The 22,845-nt window shown below is 38.7% G+C and overlaps 1 protein-coding gene across 3 annotated transcripts in view; it reads right to left on the reverse strand.

The window, feature by feature from the left end:
* Nucleotides 1-1,837: 1,837 nt before the first annotated feature.
* ORC3 (origin recognition complex subunit 3) overlaps nucleotides 1,838-22,845 on the reverse strand; it is a 37,074-nt gene continuing 16,066 nt past the window's right edge. For 2 of the 3 annotated variants that reach the window (XM_064447656.1, XM_064447658.1), the window contains 13 exons: nucleotides 21,654-21,813; nucleotides 20,730-20,843; nucleotides 18,794-18,927; nucleotides 18,258-18,321; nucleotides 14,841-14,957; nucleotides 13,854-13,933; nucleotides 11,584-11,717; nucleotides 9,789-9,874; nucleotides 9,211-9,308; nucleotides 8,166-8,307; nucleotides 4,376-4,492; nucleotides 3,188-3,267; nucleotides 1,838-1,979 (listed from right to left, as the gene is read on the reverse strand). In XM_064447656.1, coding sequence (XP_064303726.1) covers nucleotides 1,874-1,979; nucleotides 3,188-3,267; nucleotides 4,376-4,492; nucleotides 8,166-8,307; nucleotides 9,211-9,308; nucleotides 9,789-9,874; nucleotides 11,584-11,717; nucleotides 13,854-13,933; nucleotides 14,841-14,957; nucleotides 18,258-18,321; nucleotides 18,794-18,927; nucleotides 20,730-20,843; nucleotides 21,654-21,813 — 1,432 coding nt within the window. In that variant the 3' untranslated portion in view covers nucleotides 1,838-1,873. The remainder of the gene's footprint in view (nucleotides 1,980-3,187; nucleotides 3,268-4,375; nucleotides 4,493-8,165; nucleotides 8,308-9,210; nucleotides 9,309-9,788; nucleotides 9,875-11,583; nucleotides 11,718-13,853; nucleotides 13,934-14,840; nucleotides 14,958-18,257; nucleotides 18,322-18,793; nucleotides 18,928-20,729; nucleotides 20,844-21,653; nucleotides 21,814-22,845) is intronic. The other variant, XM_064447657.1, reaches the window with a different exon arrangement.

A 22,845-nucleotide genomic window follows, 5' to 3' on the forward strand; every position in this document is an offset into this window, starting at 1 on the left:
TAGAGGTTCTTGTAAGAGGACTCCCCCCTCCTAGTACAGACCTGGTTTATGCAAGTGATTCCATCTTCAGGGCTCCAGGCTATCATTTTCAGTTGTTTGGAGTCGGCTGAAGTGCCAGTGCAGCCAAGTGGGAGCATTGGGATTCTAGTGATGGCTGAACACATGCACTAAGAGCAGCACTTAAATTCCTCAAATAGAAAGAAAGTGAAGTCTAGTTCTCTCATGCTCAGCTGAGGAAGTCTGGGAGGTTTTTGTAGGTAAATAGTCTTCTACAATAAACTTAAGTAATCTTTCATTTTTTAAGTAGGCTGGGAGGGGCAAAGTCTAAACACTTTAACTTTGCACCCCTTTTCTAGGTGATAAGATTGACCTGTAGTCTCCACCCATAATGCTGTAATGCATGTGTCGCAGCTGTGGGGCCAGTTTATCGATGTATGGCAGATGTGCATGCTGCTCCGGAGGGAAACACAGCTTTTCCCTCTGGGTTTCTAAGGCTTTTCCCAGGGCTGGAAAATGTGGGACACTGACATCAGCATAAATATGTTTGCTCACCAAACTGAGTCTGAGGGAAGTTGAAGCATAATGCAGTAAGATCTGCAGTGTAGGTTTTGAGTGCCAAAGAAGAAAGATGGGGCTGGTTAGGACATACCCATGTTACTCTGATACCCAGAATCAGGTGTAGGTTTTTCTTAACTACTTCAGCTTCCTTGGGGACCAGAACTCCAGCAACGACCGTGTTTTTTTCTAGATCTTTGGCACAGTATTTTATTTGTGGCTTTTGTTACAGTATCAGGCTCTGATCTCTGAATGACTCTAGGCAGAGAATAGCAGCTCTTTGGTCTGTCGTGACCAAATGAGAAGCAGCTGTGAGCCATTCCAGTAGGGAACAGGTAACCTGTATGAGGGTGTAGGCGTTGCTCTGTGCTGGCAGGAGCTCAGAGAGCGCATCCTGGGCTTGCTCGCTGCACAGGGCCAAGCGGGCCTGACGGCTCTTTGACTGAAGCTCTGTCAGATAAGCAGTGCTTTAACGCTCTCAGCCAGTAGTTGTTACTTTCATAGAGCTGTTTCCTTTGCTTGTGTACAGTACAAATACTCAGCAAAGAGAAAAGTTACAGTGCGTACTTCAGGGGTGGATTTTACTACCTCCCTCCAATGTGCACAAGCTCTCATTTAGTCAATGCTGACACAAGTTCCCCTGACAGCAAAAGTCAGCTCATGCTAATCAACTGCATTAGAACAAGGGAACGATGTAAACAGTTCACTTTTGCTCTTCTCAAAGAGCAGAAATCTGTATCATCAAAATTAACACTGGCCCTTTTTCTTCCTCATGAAGGAGTTTTTGGGGAGTTCTGACCAGTTTTGGTTTGAAGAACATGCAGCAGACGCTGAATGGGGAAGCTTACGGTCTTTTTTTTTTTAACATACTGGTTTTATTTATTTTTTATATCTCTAGTTCAAGGATTTGGAAGACATTTTATAATGATGACTCAAATGCTGTCAGCTTATAAGCAAGTTAATATTAACACGGCTTCATCACTTCTGTAGCTTACACAGCCAATGTTGTCCTTTTGGCTTGCTAGGCTGAATTATATCAGTATAGTGTTAAATATCACACATCAAAGATGATTAAAACTGGCACAACAACACAGTATTTGGAACGTGAGCATTAACGGAGCAGTACATTACACAGGGAGGCTGAGTATTAAAAACCAGCCTGGCTATTCAAGTCAATCCAGGCACTCAGAATGTATCTCAGCATTCAGTCATCGTTGACTTTGCATATTCAGTTGAAGTTAGCAAGGACTACCTTAGTGGGAACGCAGCCATTGCACAGTGGTAGAAAGAACAGGTTTATTAAGATCTCGGTGGCACATTAACAGCCTCCCCATGTCAACCTTGCCACGTGGTCGGTTTTCTGCTTGCTAGGCTTTATAAAGCCTAAGAGTTCCAGTTCAGAAACAGCCCGAATAAAACGAGCACTGGACAGTTTAGTAAAGGAAACTGAGCACACTTTTTATGGCATGTAGTGATAGAGACACCGTTCTAGAAATCTTCCCCTCCTGGAGAGGTCATGGTAAGCACAGATCACACAAAATGTTGTATTGCACATTAAAATTGTCAGAAATTAAGGCAGAGAATGATCCGTCTACGGAAGCACAAATCTTCAATCTAATCTGTGTTTCTTTTGCTACACACATACAATGTGGCAATGAAGAGAGAGTTCCTTTCCCCACTGCTGAGAGAAGCTTAAAGTCTACAGAGATACTCATTTTGTAGTCTCAGCAGAAAAGCAAGCACTTACTTTCATGTCCTTTAACCAAAAAATGGGAAGACAGGTAATTAAAGAGAGGTTTTTTGAGATTTTATAAAACAGCACCACCTTTTCTTTACTTGCTGTTCACTATACCTTTCTTGCTGCCTTCCTGACATGCAGCTATAGAGAGAGAATTTAGTTTTGTGTTAATTACAAGTGGAGCTTGTAAAAAGGAGAGGTCTTACATTGAAGGAAAACTAGGTGTAACATTAGAGCACATAAATGTTCTTCCTGTAGTTAAGCCTCCTTTTGTACAACTATTAATGTCTTCCCTGTAGCAGCACTACTGTTGTAGCCAGGAGTTTTGGCTCTAATGCTCATCCTTCAAATATTTTGCAGTTAAGAGTCAGGACAAAGTGAGGAGCAGCATGGATGTTTTGTGGGAACTAAAATTCTCAACTCTAAGGTACTAGAACTCATGGCTTCTACAGAGAGAGTACTTTTGTAAGCATTGCCTCTGCTAATACTTCTGTCTTCCTCATAGACCGTTTCTATTCCTCCTTCTGCTCTCCAGGCCACAGCTCTCCTATCACCTGTTCCCCAGTAATGCTCTCCCCCTATACAGCAGCTGTACCAACTCTCAGACGATTTAACCAAGTAGAATAGTTCAACTTGTTTTAAGGACTGTTGGGTCTGTTTCAGACCCAAACACCACCTACAGACAAAAGCTGCTCTCTTACCTTGCCATCCCCAGCCCAACTACTTCAGCTGATATATTTCAGCAACATTTTCAGTACATTAAGGCTGTTTAAACTAGTTGTCTTTTTTTCTGGAATCAGTTATCAGTGCACATGAAGCTGTATTTTTAAAATCCTGGTTCATTAATCCTGTATGCATTTGAATGTCAACCTTGAGAGAAATGAGAAAGGATACTGGATGATGTCATCCACCTGGTCTGAGGAAGCTCCATCTGCATTTGATCCCTCAGCTGCCATCACCACAGTTGAGAAAGCCTAGAAAGGGAAAAGCAGCACTAATTTAAGACATTTCATAGACAGAGCTGCATATAAAGTAACGAGCTCTGAGCTAATGACTGTAACTCAGGAGGATTGAGCTCTTGGAATGACAACTCCATGAGAATGTCAGTTAAGCAGCAATCAAAAGAGCAAGCAAGGTTATGTGTTACCATGGTGGGGATACAGAATGAAAGATGTCACTCTGAACTCGTGTGTCTGCATTTTAAAGCCCAGTACAGTTCTGTTCCCCGACCCATTCTCAGAAAAAATACAGAACTGAAAAATGTTCTCAAAGTGAGGCTGCTAAAGCATTCTGGAAAAATGAAGGAGGTAACTTGGCTGTGAAGAAATTGATAAAGTTGAGGGTCAGCAAGAGGCTGAGTAGAAGTCTTCTGTCCACTTTCATGTCGATACAGAAACAAGGCAGCAGCCTCAGAACAAGTAAAAGGAGTATCCTCTGCACTGCATGTAGTTAAGCTACAGCATTTCTTGCCAGAGGATGCTGTGGCTGCTAAAAAGTTACCTTGGTAACATAATCCAGGTAGGCTTACGAAATACAGAGAAACCATTCCAGTTCAGAAAACTTTGGAGCCAAAACATGAGCGTTAGCTAGGGAGTATTTGGAGAATGTATCATATTAATTTACATTCTCTTGTTATATTCTCTCTGCTTCTGGCCACAGTATGAGACAGGGTATCAGGCTAGAAGGACTTGTGCCCTTCCCTAGCACAAGCATTCTCTCCAAGAGCCCCACACTTGTCAAACAGCAGCACTTGCCTGTTTCCATAAAAGTATCACTAAATAGATAAAACGAAGGGAGAAAAGGTAGCTTTGTGAAACATAAAATCTTACCTGTGCCAAGCACAAAATAGAAGGAGAAGCAAAAGATGTTAATCACAGAGTAATGCTGAAAAGTGATTCATGGTAGTCAGAGGAAGACTCTGTGGGCTGGTGATTGGAGTTACTGTGTGCTCTTGCACAGGAGGGACTGAGGTGTGCAATGATTTAAGCTGTCAAAAAGGGACACTAAAGACAAGACAACGTGCAGCAAAAAGACGTCAGAAAACTGAAAGCAGGTAAAGGCAATGCTTGCATTGTCACGTACCTCTAACCAATCAACGAGATTGATTAATCTGCCACACTCCAGATGCAGTTTATACACTATGCATATGTCAGGGGCTTTATTAGAAATGCTTCCTCCATCACTTTTTAAAGCTCGATTCTGATTAAAAAAAAAAGAAAAAGGTGGCACTAACTGATCAGTTTTTTGTTTTGAACCATTTTAAGGGCTAGATATAACATTATTTCAGGAAATTCACATGGTAGGTATTTTAACCAAATGTTTACTGTTTGTGTGTTCGATGGCAAGGTGATGGTACAAAGGAAAAAAAAAACACCACCACCAAAAAACAGAAAAATAAAAAAATGTACTTTTAAGAAAACCCCAACAAAACCCCACCCACCTATTTCATTCCTGGTGTTCCTGCTACAGTTCTGTACACTTATGCAGTCTCTAATGAATGGTTATCTGATTAGGCTTGTTCCCAGTTCTTTTGCTAGTTCTATTTACAGACCAGAGAGAAATATTCTGTTCCGTGGATTCAGGAAAAGAAACTAGTCATGATTTGCCTCAGACTGTACTGTGCATAAAAGTGTCCCTTCCCCCCCCCCAAAAGGAAAGAGGAAGTCTTAGTATAGATCTATCAGATGTACTAAACAGCAAAATTGCTTCTCTCATCTCTGTTTTATCTTTGAAATGTAACAACCATTTCTCTCTGGGTTGAAACTCAGCACTTACAAAGGCAAAAGCCTGATCGCTCACAAACTACTCCATATGTCAGGGAATTCAGGTCATCAGCACTGAACCATTTACGTGAGAAGTAGAAGTCTCTGTAGAGCTGCAGACATTTACAATATTTCACATAAGTTCATGATTTTTTTTTCCAGTTTTTGGTGTCATGCACTCTTGAGAAGCTGTCTCTCTTAACATAAACCAACTACTGATCATTGCTTTCAGTTCATAGAAATTTTTTGCTAAAATGCTATTATACGCTAGTAAAATATGCAAGTTATTTGGGAGTCTGTGAAGCACTAGTGCAAAGAATGTAGCTTTGCTCAAGAATCTCTAGCTTACCTTTCATAGATCTCAATCCCTGCAATTTGCGAGACTCAGTTTCAGTTTGGACTCTAGCACTTTTACGAGACATTTCACAATTTCCAGAAAGCCTAACAATTTTCAAGTTTATTTATTCTGTACAAGGAACACAAAAGCTGCAGACGTTACATTAATGTCTGCCAGTTCAGTCCAGATGGTCTCGACAAATTCAGCCTAACATGGCTAAGCCCTCAAGATCTTACAATCCAGACATTAATTTATCAGACTCTAATTCAGGAGCATACCATAATAGGAACACAGCAGTATTTGCAACTAACTGGCACAGCTGAAGTTACACCTTCTCGCTGCTCTTGTGGCTCGCCACTGCCCAGACGGATAACCCTACACCTTTCTCTTTTTCCCCTCTGCTACTTCTCCTAACTCTATGGCTTCCTACCCTGCGCATTGACTTTCTAATCTTAAAGCCAGAACAGTTATCACAACCAAGAGAGGATGCAACTTCTAGAGCAACTGTATTCTGCTGGAACAGGTTAATCTGTAGAAATTAATATCTAGCTGGACTACATGAAAATGCTGAGAATGATCCAGGGAAGATATTACGCATAGGCACTGCAGGGTCTCTGCCAGCACCTGAGAACGTTCAGCCTCGCTTGTGACAACTAGGCGAAGTCTTGACAGCAGGGCAGGAGGGAGCTGCAGCTGCGTGCGGGGAAACCTCAGCTTCCTGACGTGGCAGCTCATGCATTGTCCTCCAGAGGAAATAACTAGACTGACAAGCAGGAAGTTGCCCTAGAACAAGCACCCAGTTGTGAAACCACCTGTACAGCACAGAGGTGCTGTTTCAGAAAGAGAAGAGTACGGCAGTAGAAACAACCCAGAATGCTGTTGATGAGGGGTTTCTTTTGCTTGACCCTGCCCCCAGAGGCTAGCCAGAGGACAGACTCCTACCTTGCCCTGGATTCAATGTTACTATCATTCCCAAGGACCAAATGCTAGTGTCCCTTTCCATGATATGGGACCAGTTTTGAGGATTTTCATTTCATAGCAAAGTATCTTCGTGGGTAAGGGCTCACTCATTGAGATCAATGTAAAAAATTGCCTTTCTTACCCAAGGTCAAGAACAAGACTTGCACAACCATCTAAACCCCAGGAAGATCCAACATCAGATTTGCTTGTGCTGACAGAATACTGAGCAGTGCCTTGCTAGTATTGCAAGTTACAACTTGCTGAATTTTCAAGGGATCAGTGAAAACAGAATTACACTTTTTTTGGGGGTGTGGGTGTGTTTCAGGACAAATATGATCCTTGGTTCACGTTTTGCTAAATAACTAACTGGACTGGATTCTTGTGAGAAATGCATCACATATTAATCATTTGCAGGTACTCCACTAAAGCAGATCCTTTTCCGTCCTATCCTCTGGAAGGAACAGCTCTAGAGAACTTTGCTTTGCTCGTGGCCCAGGAAAGTACAAGCCATGAGAAACCATGGATACAGTTAGAAAAAATATTTCTTTGACTCACATAGATTAAAGTGCTAGCAAGGTACTCAGCCAATACTGCACCTGTTAGAAACTATGCCAAACCTTCACAATCTACTCAGAAAACATCAGAAGTATGTTAAAGTATGTCAAAGAGCAAAGTGCAGGATGACAGAGGGCTTTAAATCCTGTCAACTCATCAAACAGAATTTTTATTAAACACAGTAGCTAGATTTTGCTAGCTCTCCTAATTGTCTTTTTACAGGTTTTCTAAAAATATAAATTACTGGGATTCACATTAGGTCTCTTGAATGGTAGCCCACTTGCTGACTACTGTTTTCACAAATAAGCTCTAAGTGGTTTTAGAAATAACTCCTGCACACAGCAAAACTGACAACCCTCATTCAAATAGAGGCGCAGTGCCAACAAACCCAATACAAAGCGGCTTGTAGATTTGACAGACCGATCTTTATCAAGTATGGTTCCTGATAAGTGTTGGCTTTGACTCAAGTAATAAAATCACTCAGATGCAGCTACAACCAATGTTTTCTTCAAAACTCTTATTACATTTTTAAGGGAAATGTTAGGGCACAAGGATAGCTCCAAGCAGCATCCACAATCAAGGACAAAACAAAATGTATGTTCACTCCTTCTCCAAATCCTGCTCTATTCCTTTCTTTTGGTCATCCTGTGAATTGGATTTATGAAAGAAGTGGAAAAGGAACTGCTTTTCTTCATACAAAAGGGCAGGGTTAACTAATAGAATCAATGGCAAGCCTTTTGTTGGACCTGGGAAAGATAAGTTGTCAATACACAACAGATACTAAAATAAACATAAACAAAGGACTCTAAACACGCTATATTTAAGCTATTGTTAATGTCATCACTCCACCTGAACAAAGCCTTCACCCTAAGCACCAGCCCTGTCAAGAAAGTCTCTGGGAAGAGCCACAGACTTTATTTTTCCCCATGGACAGTCATCCTGTTCGTAATGGAGCAGAAAATTACTTTTCTGCTACATCTACAGGAGACAGAAAAGATCACAACTAGAACAAGCTCTGGAAAATGGATTCCCCATATAAAACTCTTTCCATAATTAGCTGCTTTATTTCAGCCAGACAGATGCCCTAGCTCCTTGCAAAGTCCCCAGGTGCTTATCAACACTAACTTGCTGGTTCTCTGCAAAACAGCTGAATGTGTGCCAAGCTTCATGAAACAGCAAAACTAAGCCGTACACATCATCCTCATGTGCAGCCTTCAGAAGCTACTCCAGCACCACAAATAACTCACTTGTTCCTTACCTTCAGGTAGCAGTATGGGTTATTTAAAGCTGTATGAAGTGCAATCCTCGGGGCAGCATTCAAGTGCTCACGGAGAACACTGGCTGTGTTGAAATACACTACCTCATGCAGAGTCTTGTGGTCTGCAGGGACAAGGTAACTTCTGAAAAAGCAACATGAGGTATGGGAGAAGGAGGAGAGATACAAGCTTTACCTTAAGGGAAACAACAGAAATCTACTGCAGCCAGAGACTACAAGAATGTATGTTTCCCAACCAGTACTGACACACCTCTGAAAAAGAGATGAACAGCGCTGAAATCAACTTTTAAGCAGGGAAGTCAGTTATTATCCACTCTCCATCTAATGGATTTAGCAGAGAACTCTAGCTGGGCCACTGACAAATTAAAAAATAAAGGCAGGAGCTGAAATGCTAACATGAGTCATGTACGCTACTCCGCAGATCTTGCTTATCCATCTCGAGGCCTCCTGATGAGTCTCTGCTCATCTTTGAAGATTTTTTTTTTTTTCTTGGCACAGTCATACTTCTGTTAGCTTCTCTGTCCGTTGTCCTCCCCCCCCGCCAAGGCTCTATAATTAAACAAGTGTCTTCATCTCTTCCCCCACCCCAAGCCTTTCACATTTTCTGCCACAGAGCTGCCTCCAAAATCCTATCTGCTATGCCTTGCTCACTGAAACAGTTCCCAAAACGGATAGGATAGCACACTTGACATCTACAGTTTCATAAGTAGAACAGATCAGCTGATATTAGGGTAAAAACTCTTGATTTTATTTTGCCACATATATCCAGTCCTCCCTCAACTTTTTTCTGTAGCCAAAATAAGTTGGTCAATTCACATGCCAATTACTTCTACTAATCTATGGACGAGATTTTTGTTTTCTTCCTTAAATTATTATTTTTAGAGCCCTCAAAGAAAGAATAGGAAGGAAAGTGTGCTTCACACCGCAGGGACCAAGATGCAATTTTGACAAGATTAACACATTAGCAAAATTTCTGTTGTAGCTTATGGTGCAAAGTAATGCAGGAATATAAAACAGGAAAGCTCACCTTACAAGACTGTCTATATAGTCAACAACTTCAGAACGAAGCATTTCAAACTTTGACAGTTTCTTAGACCGCCTTGATTCCTTCAACTCCAACAAAGTCTTTAAAATACAAAAAAGTGGTGCATAAAACTTTATGGGAGGAAGTTATTCTTTAGAGAACACAATTTATATGTTTAACGTCTATCATTAATTTTTGCTGGCATGTCTTCACTGATGATGTTTGAAAGTGTGATCATGCAGTTATTTTTATTTAGGCCAGTGTATTCAGTTCTCAAACTGGTAGGAGTTTGGGAAATTCAAAGAAATATGTGTTAGGCAGAATGTGCAATTTACAAGTTAAATAAAAAGAAACCCCTAATTTGCATTTTAAAATCCTATCTTAGGACAGATATATTCTGTAATTTTCTGTGCATCAGGTGGGCCTGACATACATAGTCGGTACTTATTAATTCATTTTTAAGGACAGTTACTTATACACAGCCTTTACTCAGAGCTCCAACAAGCTGGGAAGAAGTAACCATGGACAATTACACCTTAAAAGATTAAGGAACTAGTTAGTAAAGCCTATGCAGGCCTAACCTTCTGAAGGTGATAAAGGTCTGTCGTCTTCTGGAGCTCCTTTTGTGATGATACAGACACATCTTGTTCTTGGAAAGCTTCTGCTACTAGAACAAAACTTATGTTTGATATGTGGGGTAAACTCTTCCAGACTACCTATATAACCCCTCTAACCCAAGCAATCTGAGAAGTGTTCAGTTACTTGTTCACATTGACCCAAACACGGGCATCTTGGAGTCCCGCACCTTGTAAAGATTGTTAAGAAAAGGAGTCTGGAGTGCAGCTTAACCAACAGTAATTAAGCAACCAAAGCAATTCAACCCTGAGCAAAGATCCAGCACAAGCCTTGCACATCACTCAGATTCCCCTTATGTCATCCTAGGTCATACTCTCAACATTTGTAAGTTGGACAGATTAGTACTAGATACCACTGATGTTTTAGGAGTGTTCAGAAAGCCACACACTGCATATTTTTTCCTTCTCATGCAAAAACCCACTAAGAAATGAGCTCTCCCCACTTAACCCAGAAACTGCAACCAGAGCAGCAAACCAAAAGCATGCTAAGGTATTTAATTGATCATTTTTGTTCTCAATGTATAACAAAATTTTGTTTTCATGGCCATGTAGTTTGTTGATCAATTGCACCAATAATTACTAATTTTTAGGTAAAAACAAAGAAGCAAAAACTCCCAAAGCACAATGCCAGGATGAGTGATAACCAAAATAAAAACAAAAGGTAACTACATTTCTTGCCTTATTTATGAAGATGGCAATACGATGGAGATTCTACCTACAGATCACAATTGCAGTTCCAATCAGCAGTGACGATCACAATCTAGAAAAGCTTTTTGGTGACCTACATAGAATGAGTTGGTATTTTCCAGTGCCCCATGCACATTTATATTTGCATTGAAGACTTCAAAACAGAGAACTTCCTCTCTCCATTGGCAAGAGCCAATTCTTCTAAACAAGCCTCAGTTAACCCTAGAGTGTTACATTACTACTTTAATTAATATTAGATTGCATTTGGTGGCTTATTGCCTACTTGTCCAAATGCTGGGTAGCAACCACACTGATAATGAACTGCATTTAATATGCATAAAACAGACCAGATGATAACCACTTCATCTTCAAAAGAGAACCATAGGGGAGCATGTCTCTGTAGGTCAGAGGAAGCAATGAAATTTTATTCCAGAAAAAGGCTGGAATATGTCATGTTTCTATTTCAGAAGGAATACAGCAGTTTTTGTTAACCTGCCTCCGAAAGACAGAAGGCTGCTACTCGTTTGCCTTACTAAACTTTCAAATACATCCTCTACCATGAACAATCAAATACGCGGGCCTGACAAGTTACGGCATGTCAGCAGAGCCCTGAAAACGGGTGCTCGGTGTCCTAGCTGTTATATGAATTTAACTGAAGGTGCAGGTGAAAGAACTTTATAAATACTTGGATTAAATACCATGCCATAAAGAAGTCTGCTCCTATTTATCTTTCAATATCTGTTTTTATTTGTTAAATGTTTTTAATGATTGCAACATCTGATAGAATGCTCAAAATCTACGTATGACAGACTTAGTGAGTAATGTTTGCTGATCTGTCCAATTTCTTATATCACTCTTCCATATTATCAAAAGCATGAGCCACATACCAATAAAGAATACAATAATTTCCTGATTTTGTGCATGTATTAAAAAAAATCCTGAAAAATCTGATGGTTTGATACAACGACAGGATCGCCAGGGAAAATTATACTTATTGGTCAGATTATAAAACAGCTTCAATGTAATCTGCAATGGAATGTTGGTACACACCCACCTTCTAGTTTCTGAAACTGCGTCAAGAACTCCTTCAACTTCTCTACTGTCTTACCAAACTCCTTTCCAGAAGATGACACAAAAATTTCCACACATCGTTGAAGCATGGTTACCAAATCAGATTTATTCAACATCCTAAAAGACACAATTGTTGGCTAAAGTTGAAACTCTGAGTGATGCAACAGCTTTCAATGTTCTTAGTTGAAAAAAAGTTTAAAAATAATTTGAAAAACTCTTAAAAGAGAAAACCTCCAAGATTTCAAGCACTCAGTCTTGCAGGAAAGTCTATTTTTTCCTTGCTGTCATTAACAGAAAGAAACAAATCAACTTGGATAGATGTCCTTCACATTTTCCTGCAGAACTGACAATGAGAGATTTCCTGATATTCTACCTAAAAACACCTGCTGGACAGAGAGTTATAATTTTCGAAACTGTGAGTCAGATTTAAAAAAAAATGTATGGTAGGGTTCATAACTCATTTCTAAGACTGGTAAATGACATGGTTAAAAAAAAACACAAACCAACAACCCAACAGATTAGTATGTATTCACACATCCACAAAGTCCATTACGCTGTTTCAGAATGATTCTCAAACAAAATCCAAATTGCTGTTTTCTGTATTTAATTGCCAAAAACCTAATGACCACTAGAACCCCAGAATCATTTAGGTTAGAAAGGACTTCTTGAGATCATCTAGCCCAACCTCCAGCCTAGCATTTACTTACTTTGAATTATATATTAGGGCATTTTATAAATATCACCAAGCACTGCTCAGTCTCAGAATCTTCATGTAAAAGATATCAAAGCAAGTTCTTGCAAATACCCATAAATGAAACCCAGAATTACAATCACTGCATCAAACCAGTACCTTACACATGCACATCACTTTTTCATGCAGTTGGAGAAGTTCCCATTGCTAAACGCTCTGGTTCTGAACACACACTTGTAGTAGCCCCTGTTGCTAGGAGCCCTTCCCAGCCTATTGTGTTTTTGCTTTGTCTTATACAAAACAAACGTGCTAATAGTCTAATAGTTTAAGGATTTTAGAAGACAAAAACCACAGCTACACAAAAAAGGGCGCATGACAAAAGAATGAAATTATGGTGATCATTGTGTCATGGCAGTGGGTCTCCATATCAGCTACCTAAACATTGACTAAGAGAGATTTAAAGAAGAATTTAGAAGAGCCTGGGAAGCTTTGTGGACATCTGGAGGGGCAACTGCAGTTTGAGCTCTAGTTCCTAACTGGCAGTTGATGCTAAATGTAAAGGCTAGAATTTGAAACCGGTTTATCTGATTCAGGGTTATGGATTTTTGAAAGTCAGGTACAGAAAAGCATCAGGAGTTAACAACAGAAAGGATGACCTTGACCACAGAAAAGGCTAGAAAACATTTTGAAACTGTCTTGTAGAACATAATGGGTAAACAAGATAGCCTCTTCCAGGCCAGAGAAAACACTGCAATAATTAAACACCTAAGAGGGAGAGAGAATAACCACATCTGGAGATCTGTGGATGTAATATTATTCAAAAAGAAGCTGCAAGTTCTAGGAAAACTTAGTTATGTCAACAATGGGAATACAGGGTCCAAAGAACAGGCAAGAGGGTGGTTATCACATATCAGGAAACAGTAAAGGATCCTTTTCAACCTTTTGGGCTTGAGATTACAGGAAACAGCCACTTGCCGTGATAAAGCACGTTTTAAAAGTCTGTAGCTGCAACATTGCAACTGAAGGGTTTTCTATTAAGAAAATTGGCTTAGATTACTTCTCCATTTTAAACACTGACAGACAACACACTAAAACAAAAAATTAACTCAGTCCCTGTACAAACTGTTAGACAAAGGAGGCAGGGAGAAAGCAGTAAAATAAATAAGAAAGTCCTCAGCTACTCATTTGGAACAGATTCTAATTTTCACAACAGATTAAAATTTAGGCCAACTAAAACTAATAATTTGGTTGATAATATCTAACACAATCATATTTAAAAGACAAAACCCAACTGATGTTCTCATTCACACACAGTAATCTCGGTGGTTTCAGCATAATTACTCAGGGCACAAGAGATATTAGAACTTAGCTGAGTTTCATGGAAAACAGCAGAAAGACAAAATGAAAACAGCAGTCAATTATACTTGCAAACAATTCTACAAATAGCTGCGAACAGGTAATATCCTCAGCTTTAAGTTCTAGAATAACAGATGACTGATATTCGCCGTATGTACAGTTGTATTAAAACAAAATGGGGAGGGAAAAAGAAAAAACAAAATCACCTTGCTAGCTGAAGGGATGACTCATACTCCTCTGTCTCCCACACTTGGTTTTCCAAACATGCACAGTGCAGCTCCCTGATCTGTTATGCAGAAGGTGAAGAAAGGATAAAGTGTTTTACAAACAAAGCAATGCGGAACTCTTACAACAAGCTTTTCAAGGTAACATGTAATTCCTTTGGAGCTTGTTTCCCAGAGATGCAGAATGATTACAAAAGAAGTGAGAGCATTTAGTATCTTACAGAACTAAGCTCCTAGCGTTGCTGGAGTCTATGTGTTGCTCTGCACCAGATTTCAAACAACTCACATTCACAGGAAGATAATTGCAGGGAACAGAGAGAAACTCCAACCAAATGCCCCAGCTAAAATATCTTTTTATTCTCAAATACTGGGATAATTCCAGCTGACTTTGTAGTTAGGGACAGATTCTCATAACAGTGTGGAATACATTGAGAACTGACAGACAAGCGCACATGCACAGAATATATTGCTCTTCTCGGGGAAGAAGAAATTGCTTTGCATGAGAAGGTGGATTTAATGACATTAGAGCATTATGGCTATTAGGAGCAATTATCACTGTTCCTTTACTATCATTTTATTCTGTACAGAAGGTTGCTAAAACTCAGTCTCTTCATCAAATTCAGTCAAATTCAGACTAGTGAGCTAATAGGTAGTAGAAGAGTATACATTGTCCGCAATGCATACAGATAATCACGGAAGTGGGAAAGTCAACGCGCGGTTCTTTTGCTGATCTACCTCCTCCTGGAAGCTCCTTCCTGTTAACTGACAAGGTATCATCCACACCACTGAAGAAACCACACGCTGTTGCCCTCAGCCCATAGCAAGAAAGCATCTGTCTCCATTTTAAGAAGTAGGGGGCAAAGCACCAGATTAGTGAACGGAGAGGAAGAATAAATACTTATTCAGATGTCATACTTTGAAACACCCCCCCCCCCCATGTTTCACTAAAATGGAATAACAGTACATCACCTGCTTGCCCAAAGGATACTTTGGAAGAGAAGATGTCAAAACATGAAGGCATCTCAGAACTGAAACATAATTTTCGTGGTAAACATGCAAGTCCTCCAGCAACTTCTGTGTAGTTTCCTACAGTGACGGAATAATTGCTTTGTTAAGTCAGTCTGACATCCATTTATTTAAAACTCTCACAAAGTACTTAAAATGACTCTGAAGTTTTGACATTGTGGTGTGATATGATTTAAATCACCAGTGTTAAATTAAGACCACTATGCAAAAAAGCTGTATTTCAACAGTTCATTGCAATCACATTGCATATTGTTAACTTTACTTTCTTCCTCCTCCATGTCACTGGAGAATTGTTATTGTTTAGCATTATTATTTTACCATTTTCAACTACATTTAGCCTTCAGATTTGGTGTGTCATCTCACAGAAACAAGCCTATACGCTATACCTTTAATAGGCAATGAGAAATTATATAGCTATTTTACTAAAATCCTTGTTATTTACATTTTTGTATTACAAATGCATTTCAAGTTTATTTCTTAAATTGTGGGTGGCTGCTGTTTTTATTAATTAGTATACGTAAAAAGACCAGTTCACTGAAAAGAAAGGAATATGCTGTTGCTACTCCTACGTGCTTTTACTTTGACTTCTGTTTATTCATAGACTGAGAACTGCAGAAAAAAGTTAATCATGTATTAGGAAAAAAGTTATTAACCACTGCTACTGAATTTACTGGATGGTATCTCATTACTACTGGCCTCCCATGGAAGCATATGCAACACTTCTGGAAGACCACACTCAAAATTTCTGGTAGCTGTATTAAAGTACTTCGGGCTCATTACATTTAAGTTTTTGAGTCAGAAGATCATCTCTCACCTGTCTTCAATCAAAGAAAGAGGAAAAAACCCACAGGATTCTCTATATATTTTATTGCCATTTTGCTCAACTCTGAGCAAACTATTCCAAATGGAAAGAGAAAAAAAAAACCAAGGCACTGAAGTTTTCTAAAGTTAAACTGAAACAAAGAGTATCAAAGATTAAAAAAGAAGCAAAACCTATCTGCAGGCAATATAAGGAAGTACTGACATATGGAAACATTAAGTATCGACTGCAAAGACTGAAAGTAACAAAGACCCTTAGTGCTGCAGAGAGCTTTCTGATGTTAAAAAAGTTCAAGATTATTAAAAACATTAAAGACATTTCTCCCCACAGACTCTCTATCTATTAAAATTTAAGGGTCGCTGATAGAGCAATTGTTTAAATGACTTCCAAGACCTTAGGATAGACACTCACAAGTTTATATTTTAATTCTAAGCAGGATCATTAAAAAATAAAAATTATCCCCACCACAAAAAAAGCTGAGAAGAAAACAAGTTCCCTCTAATGCTGCTACATCAATCTTATTCCCCCAAACCCAGAGCATTATAGCATCTGTATTCCCTCGTCTTGTTTCCCAGCTCAAGACTGAAGTAGTTAATATACATAAATTGCAATGCAGTACTGTATTTTGCCAAGTAATGGAGTGAGAAGGCATATTGTTTTAGAAGAGTTTGAAAACGTTATTAGAAGACTATGCAATGTTATTTCCATAAATATAGATTGCCACATTTATATAATTTCAAATGAAATTTGCCATGAGAATTTTCACACGGAGTTTTAAGTAACTGGGATGTAAAACTGCTTTTAAAACTGATTATTCTGAATAGGTGGAACTCTTCACATAGTTATTAAAAAAAGTGGTAACAACATGGAATATAAATTGCAGCTGACACAGGGCATTGCAGGTTTAGGTGCTAAGCTTGAACAGCAAGTTTACCTGGTCCTGAATATGAACAGTAAATTTATATGAAGTAGTACCATGGTGACTTTGAAAGTGTTTCCAAAGTTCGGAATGATATTGTAGATTAGTGTGACATACGGAATCAACAGCACCTCATTAATGCAGCAGTAGGGCTTTTTCTCCCCAAGTAGACTACACTGCCAGCTTGGCAATGCAACAATAGTCCTACCCCTATTGTAGAAATTAGAACAAGTGTCTTCAATTAAAATTTGTCAGAAGCATCCCATGCACAAGAATTCTGGCTTCTTTCCCAAATTTGCAGGGTGGGGCTTGTGAAATAAGGGGTATATTATTAAACACAAAGTTTAAAACATATAAACTTTAAGTTGATGAGTATTCAACTTTCAAAGTAGCAGCCCATTACATGGTCTTTAGACTTTAAACAAAGAAATAGTGTCTCAGCTGCTCATTCCCGCTCCTTCCCTCCTCCTATTGTTTCAACAGAAGCATTTATGCACCTGCAGAGTGAACTACATTGGGGAAATAATTCTGCAGAAACAATCCAGCAAAAAAATTCCCATGTCTTGTCTTTTTTTTTTTTGGTCAGGTTACTTTAATTGGATTGTTTCTGTGATTACATTTGTTGCACAACCACACAAACAGTTCTGGTGGTGCATCTGCTGAGGTGCATATAAACAGCAAGGGAACAGCATTAGCTTAAGCTGTTTTTGCCACTGAAGACTATGGATCATAAATTCCTGTATAAATCACGTCTCACCTTGACTGCTATAATTGCACTGCACTTGGAAACTTGCCTGCTACCAACATCTCTTCCAGCCATTACCGTTGCTCTTCACACTTGAAAAGCCCTTACAGACTAGGAAGCTCTGCTAGGATAAATTAATTGCTTTATCTCTAGCAGTGCCATTTGCCTGACAGGTTAGCTATACTTGAGATGAAGGAGTTAAAAGAAACCCTTTACCCAGAGCAATGCTTCTGCTGGGAGTGGCTGAGCTGGTGAAAATAACTAACAGATCTTTGTTGGTGAATTCCTACAGGGCTCACAATAGTAGTAGCCTGACTTTAATCACTTGACAAACCTTCAGATAAAACATGTAACATAAATTAAAGTTTTAATCCTGTATGACATTTAGTGTGAATGTGTGCCTCGGGACCCAGACTGCCCTACTGAGTTCAATGAGAAACTACACAGAGGGTATAGAGGATTAAGAGCTTATGAAATAACCTCCAAGATTACCTACTCATTCTTCAAACACTTCACTGACCTTCCAAGAAAGTCAGTCTGAGTAAGCATTAAAAGACCAGGCCATAAATAAACCTTGTAACCTTCTTTTTAAGCAGTCGTATTTCTAGACATAGCTAAAAGTTGATGTAAAAAAAACTTGGGTCAAAAACTTGATGTAAAAAAGTTGGGCAGCTTTGTATAAGGTACACCTGGCAACCCTAGAGATTTGGAATTTTGACCTACTAATCCTAATTCTCCATTACTGGACATGAAGCACATTATGATGAAAGATGTTATAAAGAACTATATAACTTAGTCTTGTATTTTATTATGCTCCACAAACTAATGTATTGGGAAAGTTATTCTTGCTCTCTAAAGACATTCTTAAAATTTTACCTTTAAGAAGTCATCTACTGTCAGCAGTGCAATCTGTTTCTCTGATGCCTGACTTTCCACATACCTGATGGCAAGAAAAAACAAGAAAATAAAAATTATATTGCAAAGTATGATTAAAGATCATAGGCTTAAAAAAATAAAAAGGTTTATACTGCTATAAAGATTTATTTGGAAAGACAGGGACAGTCAAATCCAGTAAAATGAAAGGCCACTCCCAAACCCTAGAGATTGTGCTCCAAGTCAACTTAACAATTTCAAAAGTGACTTATGGTTAGTTGTCATAATAGCTTGCTTCTGTAGTAAGAACATGAGAAAGAAAATTTCACATGATTACACATCACAGAAGCTGTACTCTCTAGACCAGAAGATTAAGGCTTCCTGAAATTTAGAACTCTCCTTTTGATTGAGTTACCTTTGCTATAGAAACATACACACAAGTGATGTACAGTTTTCATGGAGCTACATTTACAGATTCCTTTATCTTTTTTAAAGCTGACTAAATACTAGATTGTCCAAAAATTTATTTCTCCTTTTACCTTCTAAAAGAGGGCAGTCTTCGAATGTTTTCACACTGATTATGTGAGAAATAATTTACTTTCTTCTTAGCATCTACCAGTTGGCAACACAGTACACTAAGAGGCTGGGAATAGAAGTGCTCCACAATACAGAGCTGAAAACCAAAACGAAAACCAGTGATGTTAATAAAATTCATCCTCCCGGCTATATCGAGCTTTTAATGCTTTCTTATTACTACAGTGCATATACTACAATGGTATTCCTTTAAAAAATTCATTACATTTCATAAATATTCCGTAAGTCACTACAGGACACTGCTTATTCAATTTGAAATACAGTCACCTTTTTTGCTGTAAACGTTATTAATTTTCATTACATCATCTTTCCCCCGCCTTACATAACAATAAGTGAATAGAAAATATTTGACAAGCTGTAGTTATGTGTATTGCTGCATTCTTTAGGTTACATATTCCACTCCAATGCTCATAAATAACAAAAAGTATATTTAAAGATATGAGAAGCAACTACTGCACACAAGCAAACTTATCACAGCCCCAATTGCAACTTATGTACACAAAAATACACTGCTAAGCTCTCACTATGCATATATACAAACACACTTTAACACCCATTTCAGCTGCACTAAATGTTTGTAGCATCAGGCCCTTGCAGAATAGTAGCATCGTATACTCATCACATCTATTCTTAAAAACAAAACAAAACCCCAGACTACCTCACTAAAAAGTTTTAAAACATAAAAACTGTCAAAAAGGAGAGACACCTCCTGTCAGAAAAGTTAACATCAGTCCTAGACATAATGAGATGATGGTGATCCCTTGTATCTGTCACTTAGGAAGCCTGACCTGAAATTGCTTCATCCTCGAATATTTTTAACGCTCAAGGACATAGCCATATGCTGTCAGGGCCAGGACTTGTATTTTCCAATCAGGCCAATGGGGAATCATTAAATCCTGATGACTTTCAAATAAGAGGAGTTGAAAACTATGAAAGCCTGCACAGGTCTGTCTGCAGGAAGAGGTACTACAGCCAGGATATTTCTCCTGGCCATGTATAATCATTCAGTCTTAGGTATCAAAGAATCTGAGACACTCTAAAGGTATATGGCACTAAAAGGGCGTGTTTTACTAACAGGTTCACACATGGAACCAGGAAAGAAAGAAACAGTTTCACAATCCTGCATTAAAACAGATTACAGAGACTACAAATTCTTTGGAGAACTCTTGTCCGCAATCCACAAAAGCCACAAGGAGACTCAGACACAGGAATCTAGATATGAAGATCTATATAAGGCAATAAAAATATAATTATCATGCTCTGTACAGACTATTTTTGGAAACCTTGAAGCCTTCTATGTCTGCTGAGAGGGTAAATGTAACTCCCGCATTGCTGCACAGCTGCTTGGAGCACAAGCATGACCTACTCAGGCACGAAGTGACTGACCTACAGCTCCTGTTGCCCTGAAAAGGTAAGAAATGTGCATCCAGAAACTGTGCTGGAAGAGTTCAAGCGGGGAAGCGACACTGCTGTAGCCTACTCACACCATGACAAACCAGATAACAAGGACATGGTACAGAGGATCAGAGATGGACTGTTCTGCCAGGGGTGTCACAAGCTACAAGTTAATCTATAGCAAAACATAGGCCTTTCTACCCACTAAGGCAGATTACCCTTTTAAATTTAACCTTTAGTTTTTTCATGGCAGAGTAAGCTCTCACATGCTTTTTCATACCTGTCCTACAACTTTTCCTTAAAAACCTTAGCAGACAAGGTTTTAAATTTAAAACACCCATCTGCTCATGGATCCAAACTATTTCCAAAGGGACATTTTTAATCCAATTTAGCAACAGTAAGATTAGGACCAAGAAATTTTTCAGTGCCTAGTATTTACACTTTGTTTTCACAACCATAATTTGAGTTCTTGTTACCATTACGTACCTGAAATCCTTTGATAAAATTCTGGACAGAAAAATCATGGTACAAGAATAAGTTGATGAGAACCTGCAGAACTTTCTCACCCAGTTTAAAGGGAAACTGGGCTGTCAGGAGCAGCTAAGGGAGACAAAAAGGAAAAGTAGCCATAGCAGAAATTCTTTTCTGCATTCAACTCAGCAAAATTTATACGTACAATTTGATACAATTTGATACAACCCTCAATATATGTTAGCATTCAACTAAATGAGATATTAAATACACTGCCAACTTCCAAAAACAGTATTTCTACTAAAATATCCATGCAAAGATTGATTTTCAGTTTCTCATTTCACCACATCTTTGTAAGTACCTTCAATTTCAGACATTGCACATTAAGTTTTGCTTAACACTACTTTTGTATTTATTTTTAAAGCTACAAACAACAGAACAGAGATGGCTGTAACAACAAGGGACACCACTACATTCAGCATGCTAACAGTGATTTTGGAAATCCTGCACAAAGCAGCATACGAAGAATTGCACAGGCACAGCATCTGTATGGTTTGACCATTTGGATAACAGGCAGCAAAACTCAGGCTGGACTGACTTTTTTTTCTATGTTTAAAGCTATCTTTTTCTGGAACAAAGTAAAACTGAAATCAAAGTACTACTTTAATGAAGAGGTGGGAACGTCAAAGTGTAATTGCCCCAGTATGTATGCACAGATGTCAATGCAAATGAAAGATGAAAGCAGATGTGTGTGTCTCAATGTGACAACGAAGCTTTCAGTATTAAGCTACTCTACAGCTGTGAGTAGAATTATCCAAACTCCACAGCTCTCAGGAACAGGCTGCATTTCAAAAGTTTCAGACAAACCTATTTTTAAAGGCCACACGTGTAGGCTGGGCTTGAATATACACACACACTCCTGTTTAGAAAGGGAATTACCTTGTCAATTATAGTAGACAGGTGGTCCTTGCAGGAAAGGGACTGGAAAAGCTCTATGCACAGCAGAGAGGAAACAGAGTGAGGAAGTAGGCTGTGGATAATCATTGGAGATGTAGCGATTCCAAAAATCAGTACTAGAGGTAATTCATGGATATGCTGACTAGATCATGGGGGTAGGGAGAAAATAATAGTTACATTATAGAAAATCATGAAACAAATGCATTATGTTCCTACTACAGCACTGAGCTTAGACGCAGAAAGGTGTAAATGAAAAGATTTGTTGTAAGACACAAAAAGTTTTGTAAAACAAAATTTGTTGTAAAACAAAAAACCAGAAGAGTTTTGATGTGGAGTAAAATGAGAAAGAAGGGAAGCTGTTTAAAGCCCTAAAGTAGAAAATAAATTACATTGTAGGATTCAAATTTCAGGAAGCGGCATAAAAAGTATCTTTTCAGTTAGAGGATTGTACTGGTCCAATCTTCCCCAAAACTTTTATTCAGAGAACTGAATCTTATGATTTTTTCCAAAGAAATCAAGAAAAAATAAGAAGAGACATTAAACAGCTAACAGTCTCAAGAAAATGTACAGATTTTACACCATTTAATAAATGTAAAATAAATATGAAAGTCCTCTGTAGGGGAATAGACAGGGATCGGCGACCGGAAGATTACGGGCTGTGACGGAAAGATAGACTCCTCCCCATAGGAGTGGCAGGAACAGGAAGCGCAAGAGCTATATAAGCGTGTGACGCAGCTAAATAGATGGACATTTTGTATCCATCATATTGGTGTCTGTGCATCACTGTCCCCAGGGTGGGTAGAGCCCTGTGTCCCGGAGGTATGAGGCCCAAGATAAGTTCTCCCGTAGAAGCGTACAGCTACAGTCCTCTAACATTCTACATTCCCATTATACTTAAAAAGAATTCCAGCTTCTCCAGAATCAATCTTCCTTTTCAGATAATTTTTTAGTATATGCTTTGCAAACTGATATCCAGGACTGAATGCTGTATTCATTATGAACAGCATACAAATAATATAAAATACAGTGTTCTCAGTATTATTTCATCATTATTTTCATTTTTATTATTTTCAAGGAGATACGAATTCTGCTATCTTAAATTTCATGTAGGTTAAAATTGTCAATTTATTCCCTTCCTCTTTTTTCACCACAGCAACTTTTTGACCTTTGTGTT

Source organism: Phalacrocorax carbo, chromosome 3 (assembly GCF_963921805.1).
Source record: "Phalacrocorax carbo chromosome 3, bPhaCar2.1, whole genome shotgun sequence".
Classification (NCBI taxonomy): Eukaryota; Metazoa; Chordata; class Aves; order Suliformes; family Phalacrocoracidae; genus Phalacrocorax; species Phalacrocorax carbo.